Genomic DNA, 12,575 nt, shown 5'->3' on the forward strand with positions numbered 1-12,575 from the left:
TTGTAACAATGGGGACTGCTGGGTTTACCCGTACCCTGGCTCTGTTTAGAGCAGCCTTGCTTCAAAAGACAGCAGCAAGAAAATTACACCCGCCTGGACATCACTTCTGCTTTGCCTGCACTTATCAAGTGGAAGAGGAACATGGCAAGGATACTAATTATGTAAATTTCCCACCCCATGAAAATAAAACTACTCAGGCCAGGGTGGCAGAGCTTTGCTTAGAGGGTCAGCACTACAAGATGCCTTAAGTCTTATTTCAAATGCGGTAGGTGGAAAATCCAGCCCAACTCCTGACTCAGCTGGACAACAGGGTCACCTCACGATTTCTTCCAGTGTGCACACCTGGTCTCTCTCACCCCCCCCCCCACTCCTCTTTGCTCGCTCTCACCCCATTGGTACAAAACAAGGAAGTTGAGACAGCAGACTCTGCTTTGTTCAAACCTCAAACTCCCAAGGTCCATCCCCCACCTCATTGCAAGTGATCTCTGGAAGAGATATACATGGCACATCACTGCATCCACCTGGACAGGATATAGTGCTACACACTTTTCTGCGCTCTCCTCCATCCTCCTCTTTTCCTGTTCTTCTCCCACTCTTCAGGAGGTTTCCAAATATGCTCTGGTTCCACTGTTCCGGCTGGAGAGATCTGAAACTCTCCTGCATGGCAGGCTGCTACCTGTTCTGAACCTCACTGTACAACACAAAGACCCAGGCAAAAAGAGATGCCCACCCGCCGATCCCCTGACACCTGAAGACAAGTCGGTAACTTATAGTCATGCCACACTAATCCATGAACTCAACTGAAGGGAAAGAAGTCACTCAGCTTACAAGCGTTGTAGTGGGGTTCGTAATTAAATACTACCATGGTTGCCATGAAGGAGACAGCACCGACCAACAGCTACTACATGGCGATATCTGCAGTAATGCAGTTATTCCCTATTCCTTTAGCAAACAGTGTTATCACAATTTACCACCAAGTGCTTCCTATTGGCAAATGTTGACTTTTTAATGGCAACCACCTAATTCACTTTGTGAAATTGATCCCTATTCAGGAGGGCTGCCCCACGGCCTACACACGACTTACTCAGCTGTAAGACAACAGGTGCCTGCCATATTAAGTGAGGCATCGGACTGGTGCTGGCCCTGTACACAAGAGTGAACTGCATCATTTCCAGATGGTATGTTGATCGTGAAACAGGTCCCAAGGCCCACTTCCAAGCTGCGATTCTTTGTGCTCAGACCACTTCAAAGTATCCCTAACACACATCCACTTTGCCCATAATTCCAAAGCTCTTCCTTTCCCAGACAACTTGTTTTTGTTGGTCACTCAGGGCACTGGTCCGGAGCCCTTTCCTTGCGACAACTCTCCTTTCCATATTGGGATCCCTTCGGAAACCTCTTTGCTGGGTTTGCAGGCAGGCTTCATGGCTGTACTTTAGTGGTGTTTAGGAGAGTCTTTTTTCCACACACATGCACCCCTCTGATTACTTAGCATATACTGAATAATCCCCCAAAACACAGTAATAATTAAGGAATCCTTAGAAAACAACAAGGCATTGATTCCTGTTGGATCATTAATCAATAAGCAGCTTTTTAAACTAAGTAAATCCCTAGGTGAGCCCTTTGTCAGAGCTCAGTAGAGGCACTGCAATATAATGTCTGCGGCCAATGGGAAAAGATGCTCTGGGAAACGCAGATTTAAGCCTCTTGGGTTTCTTGAGCGTATCTGGATATTTCAGCCACCAGGACGTAGTTTGGATCAAGTCTGACCCCTCCACCTTGCAGGTCAATGCTACAACAATAAAGGGGATGGACTAGTGACCTCTCAAGGTCCCTTTCAGCCTTACATTTCTATGGTTCTCCTTTAAGGGCTTGATTCAAAGCCTATTGAAGTCAATGGGAGTCTTTCCACTGATTTGGTCAGTCATTGGCTCAGGCCCTAAGGCCTCACTTTGGCAAAGCGTTTAGACACATACTTCAGTACAGCCTCATTCAGTAAAGCACTCAATCACATTTCACTTCTAAGGCCTTGCCTACACTGCCCCTTACAGCGCTGAAACTTTCTTCGATCAGGGGTGCGAAAAAACTTTAACTTTGGCTGTGTAGACTTACCCCAAGTCTTGCTGAAGTCAAAGGGGAATTGAGCAGACGCCCCAAGTTAAGCGTGTGCTTTGCTGAACAGGGACGGACTGCTGAATGGGGACCTCCGGGGCATATATTCCCATGGCCTCGCCATACCAAGAGACGGCCCAAAAGCAACCCCCATGCAGGAGACTGACAAAAAGCTCCCCACAGATGCCAATGAAGGTGTGGCTTATACATAAGAAAATCAGAATGGCCATGCTGGGTCAGACCAATGGTCCACCTAGCTCAGTATCCTGTCCTCCGCCAGCAACCAGTGTCAGGTGTTTCAGAGAGAGCGAATGGATTTATCGATTCAATATCGAATCAATTTATCGAGTGGATTTATCGAGGCAATTTATCGAGTGGATGACACCCCTTGTCATCCAGGCACAGAAATGTGGGAGGAGTCCAGAACAAGCCTTGGTCCATACTACAGAAAGACAAACTATTTTTTTTTGGCCTTTTTTTTTAAAAAGAGAAACAAACCTCAGAGACACAGAATACGCATGAAATCATTTAACAATTCAATCATTCTGAGAAGACTTTCAAAGTGGCCTTCTGGAATAAAATGTCAATGCTGTATAGGACTCACAAACCATAACCCCCTACCACTAAATTCTCCACTTTGTCTTTTTATCCACTGTGTGTGAGTGTGTGTGAGTGTGTGTGTGAGAGAGAGAGAGAGAGAGAGAGAAATCTGGAGAGTCAGGCACCTAACTGCCCTTTGTGTGCCTTTGAAAGGCTCCCCCCACCCCATTGCATCTTGCCCAAATCCTGGATTGAGAGCTCTCTGGGGCAGGGACTGCCGGTGTGTCATTTGTTTGCACTGCACCCAGTAAAATGGGAGCCCAACACCTGCTTGGGATTCTTTGGTGCTATCGCAATAGAAATAACAGTTTAAAGGTGCCAGGCAGATCTGAATGGGCCGATAATAGTGGCTTTATCTCAAATATGGCAAGTTGAGATGGTTTATTCCCCACCCCACCCCCCCGATAGATTGTGGAGTAAACGAATACTAGACAGAATAAAAGCAGCACGTGCAAAGAAACACACCCCAGAATAGTAGTGATACAGTAGAACCTCAGAGTTACTAACTGACCAGTCAACCACACACCTCATTTGGAATCAGAAGTACGCAGTCAGGCAGCAGCAGAGACAAAAAACAAACAAAAAACGCAAAAGCAAATACAGTACAGTACTGTGTTAAATGTAAACGACTAAAAAACAAATAAAGGGAAAGCAATATTTTTCTTCTGCATAAAGTTTCAAAGTTGTATCAAGCCAATGTTCAGCTGTAAACTTTTGAAAGAACCACCGTAACGTTTTGTTCAGAGTTACAAACATTGCAGAGTAACGAACAACCTCCACTCCCGAGGGGTTCGGAAATCGGAGGTTCTACTGTAGATGGAATGAGAGACGGGGACTAAGGGAAATATAAAGGAATAAACAGAATAGCAATACTCAGTGGATGGCCCCAGCAAGCCAGCAACTTGCCAGATCCTGGCATTTGACATCAAACAGTGCCAAGGAGAAGTTATCCCCAAAAGTAAGGGCTCGTCTACACTTACAGATGTTCCTGGCGTAGCTATGTGTGATTTGTTACTCGATTAGCCGTGCTGGTAAAAGCCCACAGACACAACAGATCAACAAACTATACCAGCCTAAGCATTTTTAAACTGATCTAACAGCAGAGGGTCATGCCATGATTGCTATACCCGTGTAACTATACTGGTAAAAGCCTCCTAGTGTAGACAAGGCCTAACTCACAATAGGCTGACCTCTTGGAGCGGGGAGGATATTCACACTTTATTGGGTCCTGATCATACAGGAACCACCTGCACGGAGCACGTGGGGAGGGCTTCATCTCACATCTGTGGTGGTCTGTGATTGCAGACAAACTTTGCATCTTCACCAATGGGGTGTCCACACTGGGTCTCTTACAGGTGTTTGTATCTAGGCTGGTGTTGGACACTAGATGGCACGGCCATGTGTCAACTCCATTGTCCAGCTGATTTCTCAGGCTATCAGTCTTTCCCCTCAAGTTTTCATTCAGACACGAGCACGTGGCTCTAAATTTTCAACTCCAGAAAGATCACTGCCAAAACAGGGTCCATGCCAGCTGTCAGCAAACACCTTCCTGAGAGGCAGGTCAGCTTTTCCTGGACCTCTGCCCATTCTCATTGAGTTAGTGCTTACAGGGGATACCATTGCACTGCGTAGGCCAGTGGTGCCTGGCATGACCAAGAACACACAGTGAAAAGCCCTCTTCACAGAAGGCAACAGGGCAATCGCCTCCATGGGTATTATTCCGAGGATGCTTTTGGCCCAATGAAACTAGGTTAACATGGACACCTTCCTACGCCTCTGACCATTGTTCTCTTTCCACTTCTTCCACTCTTAGAGATTGTGTCCTCAAGCTAGAAGAGACTAGGGGCCTTTTAATGGATTAAAGCATCAACTGGAGTAAATGAGACAACTGAAGTCTGCTGTCACTCCAGATAGGGGTAGATTGAGTGAGTCCAGATAGATAGGGGAATTCTAGGAATGAAGACAAATAGGATTCTTATCCGCACACAGGAACCTACTGGCCCTGGTGACACAGTTATCCTGCAATCACCTTAAGATGCTTTCTTATCAGATAGAACAAAGATGCAGGTTTAGAGTGGGTGGAAATTTTTTGATTTCCCTTCTCCCTGCAAAATGGCCTGATTTTGAAAATGATTTTTTGTGTGCGCAAAAACTTTGATTTTCTCAATATGGGGGTGTTGAAGGGCCCTTTGTCTCTTAGGGTACATCTACACTGTCAACACACCCGCTCCCCATGGCAGAGAGTTTCAGAGCCCCGGGTCAACCAAGTCTGCTTGTGGGGCTTGGCTACGGGGCTAAAAATAGCAGTGCAGACGTTCCGGCTCAAGCTCCGACACCAACTCTCTCGCCGGGTCTCAGAGCCGGAGCTCCAGCCCAAGTGGGAATGTCTACACTGCTATTTTTAGCCTTGTAATGCAAGCCCCATGAGCCTGAGTCAGCTGATCTGGGCTCTCAGACTTACTACTGCGGGTATGGTTTTTTCTTTTTTTTTTTCTTTCCCCGCTTCCAGTTCAGACATACCTGTACTCACAAGAGGTGGGGGATGAAACAGCAGGTATTCTGTGGAAACCACATCTATCATCAAAACATTACAAGTTCAACACGTCATCTGTACTGGGGATTTTGTTTGGTTTTTGCAATGGCACTGTAATATTGGTGCAAATGCACAGTGTAGATGTGCTATACGGATGTGACTTACCCTGTTAACTTATTGAGTTTTCACCACACTAGTGCAAGATCCATTTTTCAGTAGTTCAGCATGCCTGTATTAATAATACCTACCAAGCTTTTATGCTGTGTTTGTCATCTGCAGATCTCCAAGTGCTATACAAAAGGAAGTCCTTATGCCCATTTTACAGATGGGGAAAGAGAGAGAGAGAGAAAGAGGTGAAGCGATTCGCCCAAGGTCACTCAGCAGGCAGAGAGTAGGAATAGAACCCAGGTCGCTTCAGGCACAATCCACAGCCCTATTCACTAGACCACACTGCCTCCCTTTGCATTACAGCACGTTAGAGGTAGTAGATAACACCAACGCATATTCCCCCTTGTCTAGACAAGCCTTAGCAAGGCTATTTAAGTGGGCAGCCACAATCAAGGAACAAAAGACATGTCCCATCCCACCCCACAAACAAGGAAGAGTTCCAGCAAGAGTTGGAAAGGTGGTTTCCTGTGGGAGCTTGTGCTCCAGATCGGGGGACCCACAGCTGCTATGACCTCACCCACCGCATGCTTCTGGTCCCTTTCACAGGGGCCCAAACCACTATGCAGAAAAAGGTAGGAAATGGAGACACTGTCACTAGCCATGGATGAAGTCTCAAGAGATTGAATAATTCGCTCCCCGGTGTCTGAGCCCCACTAATCCGAACCTGCAAAACTGGGCAGGAGGTGTCAGGAGAACAGGCTTCCCGTGCTAGATACCCAGCACCTGCCGCCTCCACCAGGGCGAGAAATACAAGAGCATTCTATTACTACTACTAGTCTGAACCCGGATGAGGGTGTCACCTCCACCCCATCCAGGCCCTGGTCTTCATTGCACCTTTTACTCAAGTGTTCCTCCTGAGGCCTGGCCGCACACAAACTCCTCGCCTGAGCGCAGTGGTGCTTGTCACTTGGGTAAAGGCTGACACGCGGGTGCTGCTAATGCTCAAGGTGCAGCGTGGGCACAGATCAAGAGTCCTGCGTGTCCTGGACCCATTGGACGGGACATCTCTCAAACACACTGAATTTCAGCCTTTCCCTGATGCCTCGTTTTTTCCCAACTCTCCCTCTCTGGCTCAAGCTAATATGAGGAAGAGAAAATGGCTCATGGTCTCCAACTCCAGCGGTTCAGATCTTGGCTCTTCAGGACTCACGGGGGAGAGCGGAAAAGAAAAGATTTTTCCTCTCCTCTTCTTGAAAAGATCCCTCCTGGATGAAGGGAAGGAAGCACAGGGCTGACGGCCGTTGAACCTATTCCACTTGCACAAAAGCACACGCACATGCAACCCTACGCACAGCCAGAGACGGACAGCCACCGACGAGCAGAATTCCACAGAGAGCGGAAATTTGTTCGGCTAAGAATCCACTCAGCACAGAAGCCTCCGGCAAAACATTGACTGTGGGTCGGGCAGTACGGCGAGTTCCCCGCGGGAGAGACGTTCCTACGTTGGACACGGCATACGGACACTGCGGCTCTCACACCCAAGTGACCTCATCACCTCCGACACTCCATGCATATTTGATAGCTGCATCATCCGGTAATGATGTACTCTGAGCTAAGAGTGACGCACCCGATGTTGAATTTTATGACAGGGTAACCACAAGAAAAGGTGTCGCAGGTGGCCTAGGTCCAGCTGCCCCACCCTCCCAGCCCCATTGCACCTCATTTATCCACTCCACCTCCACAGCCATATGCCCCTACCCCCTGGGCCCCTCCTTCCACCGACATGCCTGCCAGCGGGCTACCCCAAACGCTAGGATTTACACACGCCACGACCTTTCCTCCCCTTCGGATTGCACCCGTTCCAATCTGTGCCGGCGTCTGTGCCCTGAACCTGCGTGGGCGAGCTCACCTCTTTGGGTTGCTGCTTTCCGGCTTGTTGCTGTGTCAATAGCTGCAGGTGAAGCTGCTCCTGTTGCTTCTTGTAGTATTCCTGCAGCTGAGGGGAGGGAGAGCAGAAAGCAGCACACGTCAGGAAGGCAGCTGGAAGATCCTGCCCATGCCGAACCACTTAGGTTCTTAAACTGGGTTCAGCACAAGGCTGCCAACTCTGGCCACGTTACTGCCAGGCTCACAATGTTTGTTGGTTTGCTTAAAATACCCAGCTCCTAAAGTCAGGTGAAAGAACATTTCAGCTATTTAAAGACAGCACTGGCAGTCCGCTGCTCTCTGCCCAACTCCATGGTAGAACTGAGACCCACAATCGATATTGACTCCCTGGGATAATTAAAATGCACAATTAATAAATAATGATAATACTCCCCCTTCTCAAGTGTCTTTCACTTGAAGCTCTCAAAGCCCTTTACATATACAAATTAAGCCTCGCTTGTTATTAATCATCGGTTGTATTAGGGTACGGCCTAGAAGCCTCAGCCGGGTCAGGGCCCCATTTTGCTAAGTGCAGCAACAAACATGTACTTAATTCAGTATTATCGTATGTATTAGCAATTAATTATTTGCGTTTTGGGGGGGGGGAAGTGAGGTGCGAGGAGGTGGAGTCTCACCGTCAGCTCGTGACACTGTAGGGAAAGGAACCCAGAAGCCCTGACTCCCAACCTTCTGCCCTAGCCAGCAGAAGTACCCCCCCTCTAAGCCCCAGGCGACCCTTTGCCAAAGGGTGTGGCCGAGATTGACGGGCAGGCCCCAGCAGCAGTCAAATTAAAACAGCCCATCAATGGGAATGAGACGTGTTCCCAGAGCAAACAGCAACATGAGTAAAGGTGACTCACTCATAATGGCGTGAGGGCAGAGAGGCTGAAATACTATGGTGATGATGGGAGGGGGCTACAGGAAAGTCTCTTCCCCCTTTCCTCTGGCTGGTATAAGCCTCGAGATTGCACTCCTGGCCTTTCTGAGTAATATTTCTCTCTCTTACTGCTTTTCCTCCTCCAGATTAGACTCGCTGCTCTCACTTTGGAAGGAGCTGTGGTCTAGCAGCAGTTGGGGCAGGAGACTAGGAGCCAGGACACGCGGGTTCTACCCCAGCGAGCCACTTCCGCTCAGTTTACTCATCTGTAAAACGGGGACAATTATAACTACACAGGAAGCTTAATTAATGCTTGTAATGCACTTTGAGATCATCTGATAAAAGGTGCTTTTGTTCCGTATTTTGGATTTTCAGGCAGGGGTAAATTCCAGCTCTAAGATTCCCTCCTCCCCCAACTCCCGTCTGCAAATAAACTGTTCCCGATGGATCTGTTTTCCATAAAAGCCACAAAGAAGTGCCCACAAAGCCGGGAAAGCCTTAGCTTCCGCTGAACGCCCCTTTGGATGCTGGAAAACCTTTATCAGCTCAGGGATTGACAGCAGTAACTTTGCTTTTTCTGTCTGTGGAACAGGGTTGGAAAGCCAAGCTGTTTACCCGAAAGCCAATCAAAACCAGGTCTCTGGAACTCGGTTGAACAGGGTTCCGAGAACATTGGGTCAAGAGGTGAGAGGTGTGCTGTTTAGTTTTCTTCTGGTGGAGAATGCAAGCTATTCTGGCCTGGGTTGTTTAATTTGCAGTCAAACATGTTTCTTTATCCGGCTCCCAAGAGGCTCTGAGAAGGACTCCACCCAGGTTAGTGTTTACCTTTTGTTCTTTCCCTGGGGCCAACCTTGAATCCTTATCAGCGTGTTTGGAGTAAACAGGTAGGGAAGGCAAGAGAAGGGTGTGGAAGATGCTTGTGAGATTTCTCTTACTCCCCTTTCCTCCCCCAGCTGGACATGTTTACCCAAGTCCTTGTGTTTTGGAGTTCTTTCCCTCCCACCCCTCTTTTTCCACTCATTTTGCAGTGTGTGTGTGTGTGTGTGTGTTCTGGAATGCAGAGAAAGCTCAACTCCGAGGAACGAACCTCAGCTGCTAAGTCTGGGTCTGGATCCAGATCCAAAAAACCTGCCCCAACTCAGGGAGAGTCCAGAGTCGAGCTTGAGGCTCGGGGCCCACGAGAGAGACTGGGGCGAGCCACAAAGCCTGACCCCAGATCCAAACGTTCCCACCCATCGGGCTTTGGCTCAGGCCTCTCCTCACTGAAAACCAAACCCTGAACAGGTTTTAATGTAGACGCTGTTGTAGGGATTTTGACTCTGCAGCAGAATCCAGCTGCATTGGGATGGTTGATAAATTACAATTCTTCCCATTCCATGGTGCCAACATGGTTGGGAGCCCCAGGGCAAGCAAAATGGGGGACTGGAGACAGCCGTAGAGAGGGAAAGGGCCAGGCTGCTTGCAGGACGGCCTTAGAGGGGCCCCAGGCTCACCCTACACAGAGGCCAATGACACTGGAGAGAATGGTGTGGAGTGCTGGCCAGTGCTGACCCTATTTGCATCCATGGGGCAAGGATGCGGAGCTCAGTGAGCCAGCCTCACAGGGCAGACGGAGAAATGGAGGCCTAGGCTGGCCCTACCTGCTGCAGCATGATGGCCTGCTGCTGTTGCAGCAGAGCTTGGAGCTGGGGAGGAGACAGGATCTGCTGCATCTGCTGTGGCGTGATCATCTGAGGCGACATCATGGCGACGGACACGGGGACCTGCGGAGACAGAGAGCGAGCGCGCGTTAAACACAACCCCACGCTGAGCTCACAGGAGGAAGTTCTCACCTACGGCTACAAGCGCCGTCGCGATCCGCTTTAGCGATCGCTCCCTCGTTAAGGCCGCAACAGAGTTTCCCGCCGTCTTAGGCCCTTAAAAATCCTCCCCCAAATTCCTATCATCCACAGACTTGGTAGGCTGGGCCTGGGGATGCTTTAGGAACGTCCTACCCACTTTGAAGTCAAATCAGACACGGGGTTGTTCCCTGAATGATGCCCCCTCAATATAGGGCTGCTAAGCCCGGCTCCAAAACCCCTCAAAAACTGGTTTGGGTCCCAGCGCTCCAGCGCTAGCAGAGAGGATTTGAAAACGTAGCCAGCATCACCAAGACCAAGCATTCAAAAGCTACAAGTTAGTTCCAGAAGAGCCATGAGATTTTTAATATATAGGTTTTTTTTTTCTTGGGGAAGGGGTATTTCCCTTCTTGGTTTTGAGCCTTTAAGGGGGTCATGTTTTCAAGCTTTTCTCCACAGCCATGAAGGCTACAATCCTACTTGTATTTTAAATGAAAGCGGAGATTCTCATGTAATCACGTGATTCCAGGAGCCGAGGTGTTAAGCAAACGTCATGAATCTCCAGATAAAATTGCAAGCACTGATGTCATTGCCTAAAGGCTCGATTTTCAGAGGCACTGCACACCCATAAATCCGACTGTAAAAGGAAAAAACAAAAAAAAATCAATGCTCTGTATCTTTAAAATCAGGCCCTCGAACCAGCAGAGGTTTGGGTTTTGCAAAAGCGAAACCATGTCTGGTTTGGATCCGGACTCCATTTTATCTGAATCTCAAAAGCCATGGGGGAGAGGGGTCAGAGGTTTTCTCATCTCTAGGGTCCCCATGGCACTTTTTGCTAAGAACGGCAGCCAGAACTTCTCTAGCCCACTGCTGCAATACAGCATGTGTTAGCTTAGAGGCAGCTGCAACGGGAAGGCAGGGGCGGAGATTCTTGAGCTGCAAGGCGTACGATTTGGAGAGAATGTGGTGCACACAGTGGGCACGATCCTGTGAGATGCTGAGCACCTTCTGGGAGCTACATCCCATCCAGCCAAAGGAAGTTGTGGGGACTCAGAACCTTGCCCAGATCTTATTTTAGGCCATTTAGGGTAAGGCTGCCCTAAGCGTTACAAGAGACGGTCCAAAAGCAATGGGGTTCACAGTCCTCAGGCAGGGGACTGGGGTGCCCTGAAGGAGAGTCCAGAACCCAGAGTCCACAGGGTCTGGTGGCTCCCTGACTCAAAAAGCTGGAGCCGGAGGCCAGGGAGGGCTAAAGGCTGGAGAACGGTAGAGGGGTGAACCCACCCATGTCTCCAGGTGAGAGCTGGAGCCAGGCCTGAGAATATAACAGGGTGGAGAAGCACCCCAGCTAGAGGGGCTAGGGTGAGGCATGGTAAGATGCTGGAGCTGTACCCGGCCTCTCGATGGACAGTTGGGAGTTGAGAATAAGTAAATGTACCGTTTGGTCCGTGCTGAGGACATCTGGACTATGGTCATGGGACTTATAAAAAATTACTCCTGAAAAGGGCTCTTTATAAGGGGAAAGCTTGTGTGGAGTTCCCGGGGTCTCTGCAAGAAAGGGGAAACTGAGGCAAGCATGCTTGTAATGCCGCTGCTGGAGGGCAGTCAAAGTGGGGGGTTGCCTTTTCACATACAGTGGAGACTGCGGGCAGGCAATCAGCCCCCTGGGAGAAGGGAACTGCAAGTGCCCAGAAGAGGGAAACCAAGGCCGGGGGCTGCTTGCAGGACCATCCAAGGACAGGATGGCTCTGAGAAATGGGGAGGGAGGCCCGTGGCTTCTCCCAGGTGAACTGCTGTCACCTGCTCAGGTGTCGAGTCCCAACATCCCATTTTTGGGCCCACAGCCCGGACCGTCTCTTCCTCACCCTGCCTTTGCGCTGCAGCATTCAGGGAAGACGCTGGCAACAACTCGGGGCGAAAACCCACAACCCAGAGCTTTTGCAACAGCTCTAGTGTAAGTTCAGTGCCCGCTCCCACTCCCCCAGCCTCGCCTTCCCCTTCATTGCTTAAATTCTCTTCTAAGACAAAACACACCTAACAAGCTTGGGGCCCCAGAAGAAAGGGGAGAAAGGGGAGGCATTTGGGCTTGTCAATCAAATGTCACCTCTTCACCTTCCAAACTGGTTCTAGCAGCTGCATTAAAATATAGCCGGTTGGAAGCAGGCCGGGTCAGAAAGCCCGCTGCAACGGGGGGTGGAGGGGGAGCGCTGACCCCAGGCGAGCAGAAGTTCTTACTGGTGATAAGCCAGGAAGAGGTGGGAACAAGGGCAAGGGATTGAGTAGCAGATCCCAATGTGAAAGGTATCAAGAGATGCCAGTCCTGGATACTGCTGTCCGCGCGGGCTCCAGAACGACCGAAATAGAGCAGCCGCGGCTCCCAAACGGGGTCGTCGTCACTCACAGGAGCTTGGAAGTGGGTCGGAAGAAGCCTGCGACCAACGTGCAGCGAACGCGCCCCCCTTGGGGGTTGCCTGAGCCGAGCTGCTCGGAGTCTGATGTGGAGGCAGAAGGAAAAAATGGCTTTCCTTTCCACCTGATGTCCATGGGTAACTGGCACGTGTGGGGTGGGGGCCCTGCGGGG

At 49.7% G+C, this 12,575-nt stretch overlaps 1 protein-coding gene across 5 annotated transcripts in view; it reads right to left on the reverse strand.

The window, feature by feature from the left end:
• The window catches only part of FOXP4 (forkhead box P4), a 138,430-nt gene that overhangs the window by 44,083 nt on the left and 81,772 nt on the right, over positions 1-12,575 (reverse strand). For all 5 annotated transcript variants that reach the window (XM_037884875.2, XM_037884871.2, XM_043533477.1 and 2 more), the window contains 2 exons: positions 9,797-9,919; positions 7,263-7,349 (listed from right to left, as the gene is read on the reverse strand). In XM_037884875.2, the coding sequence (XP_037740803.1) occupies positions 7,263-7,349; positions 9,797-9,919 (210 nt within the window). The remainder of the gene's footprint in view (positions 1-7,262; positions 7,350-9,796; positions 9,920-12,575) is intronic.

This window comes from Chelonia mydas, chromosome 21, assembly GCF_015237465.2.
Source record: "Chelonia mydas isolate rCheMyd1 chromosome 21, rCheMyd1.pri.v2, whole genome shotgun sequence".
In the NCBI taxonomy this organism is placed as follows: Eukaryota; Metazoa; Chordata; order Testudines; family Cheloniidae; genus Chelonia; species Chelonia mydas.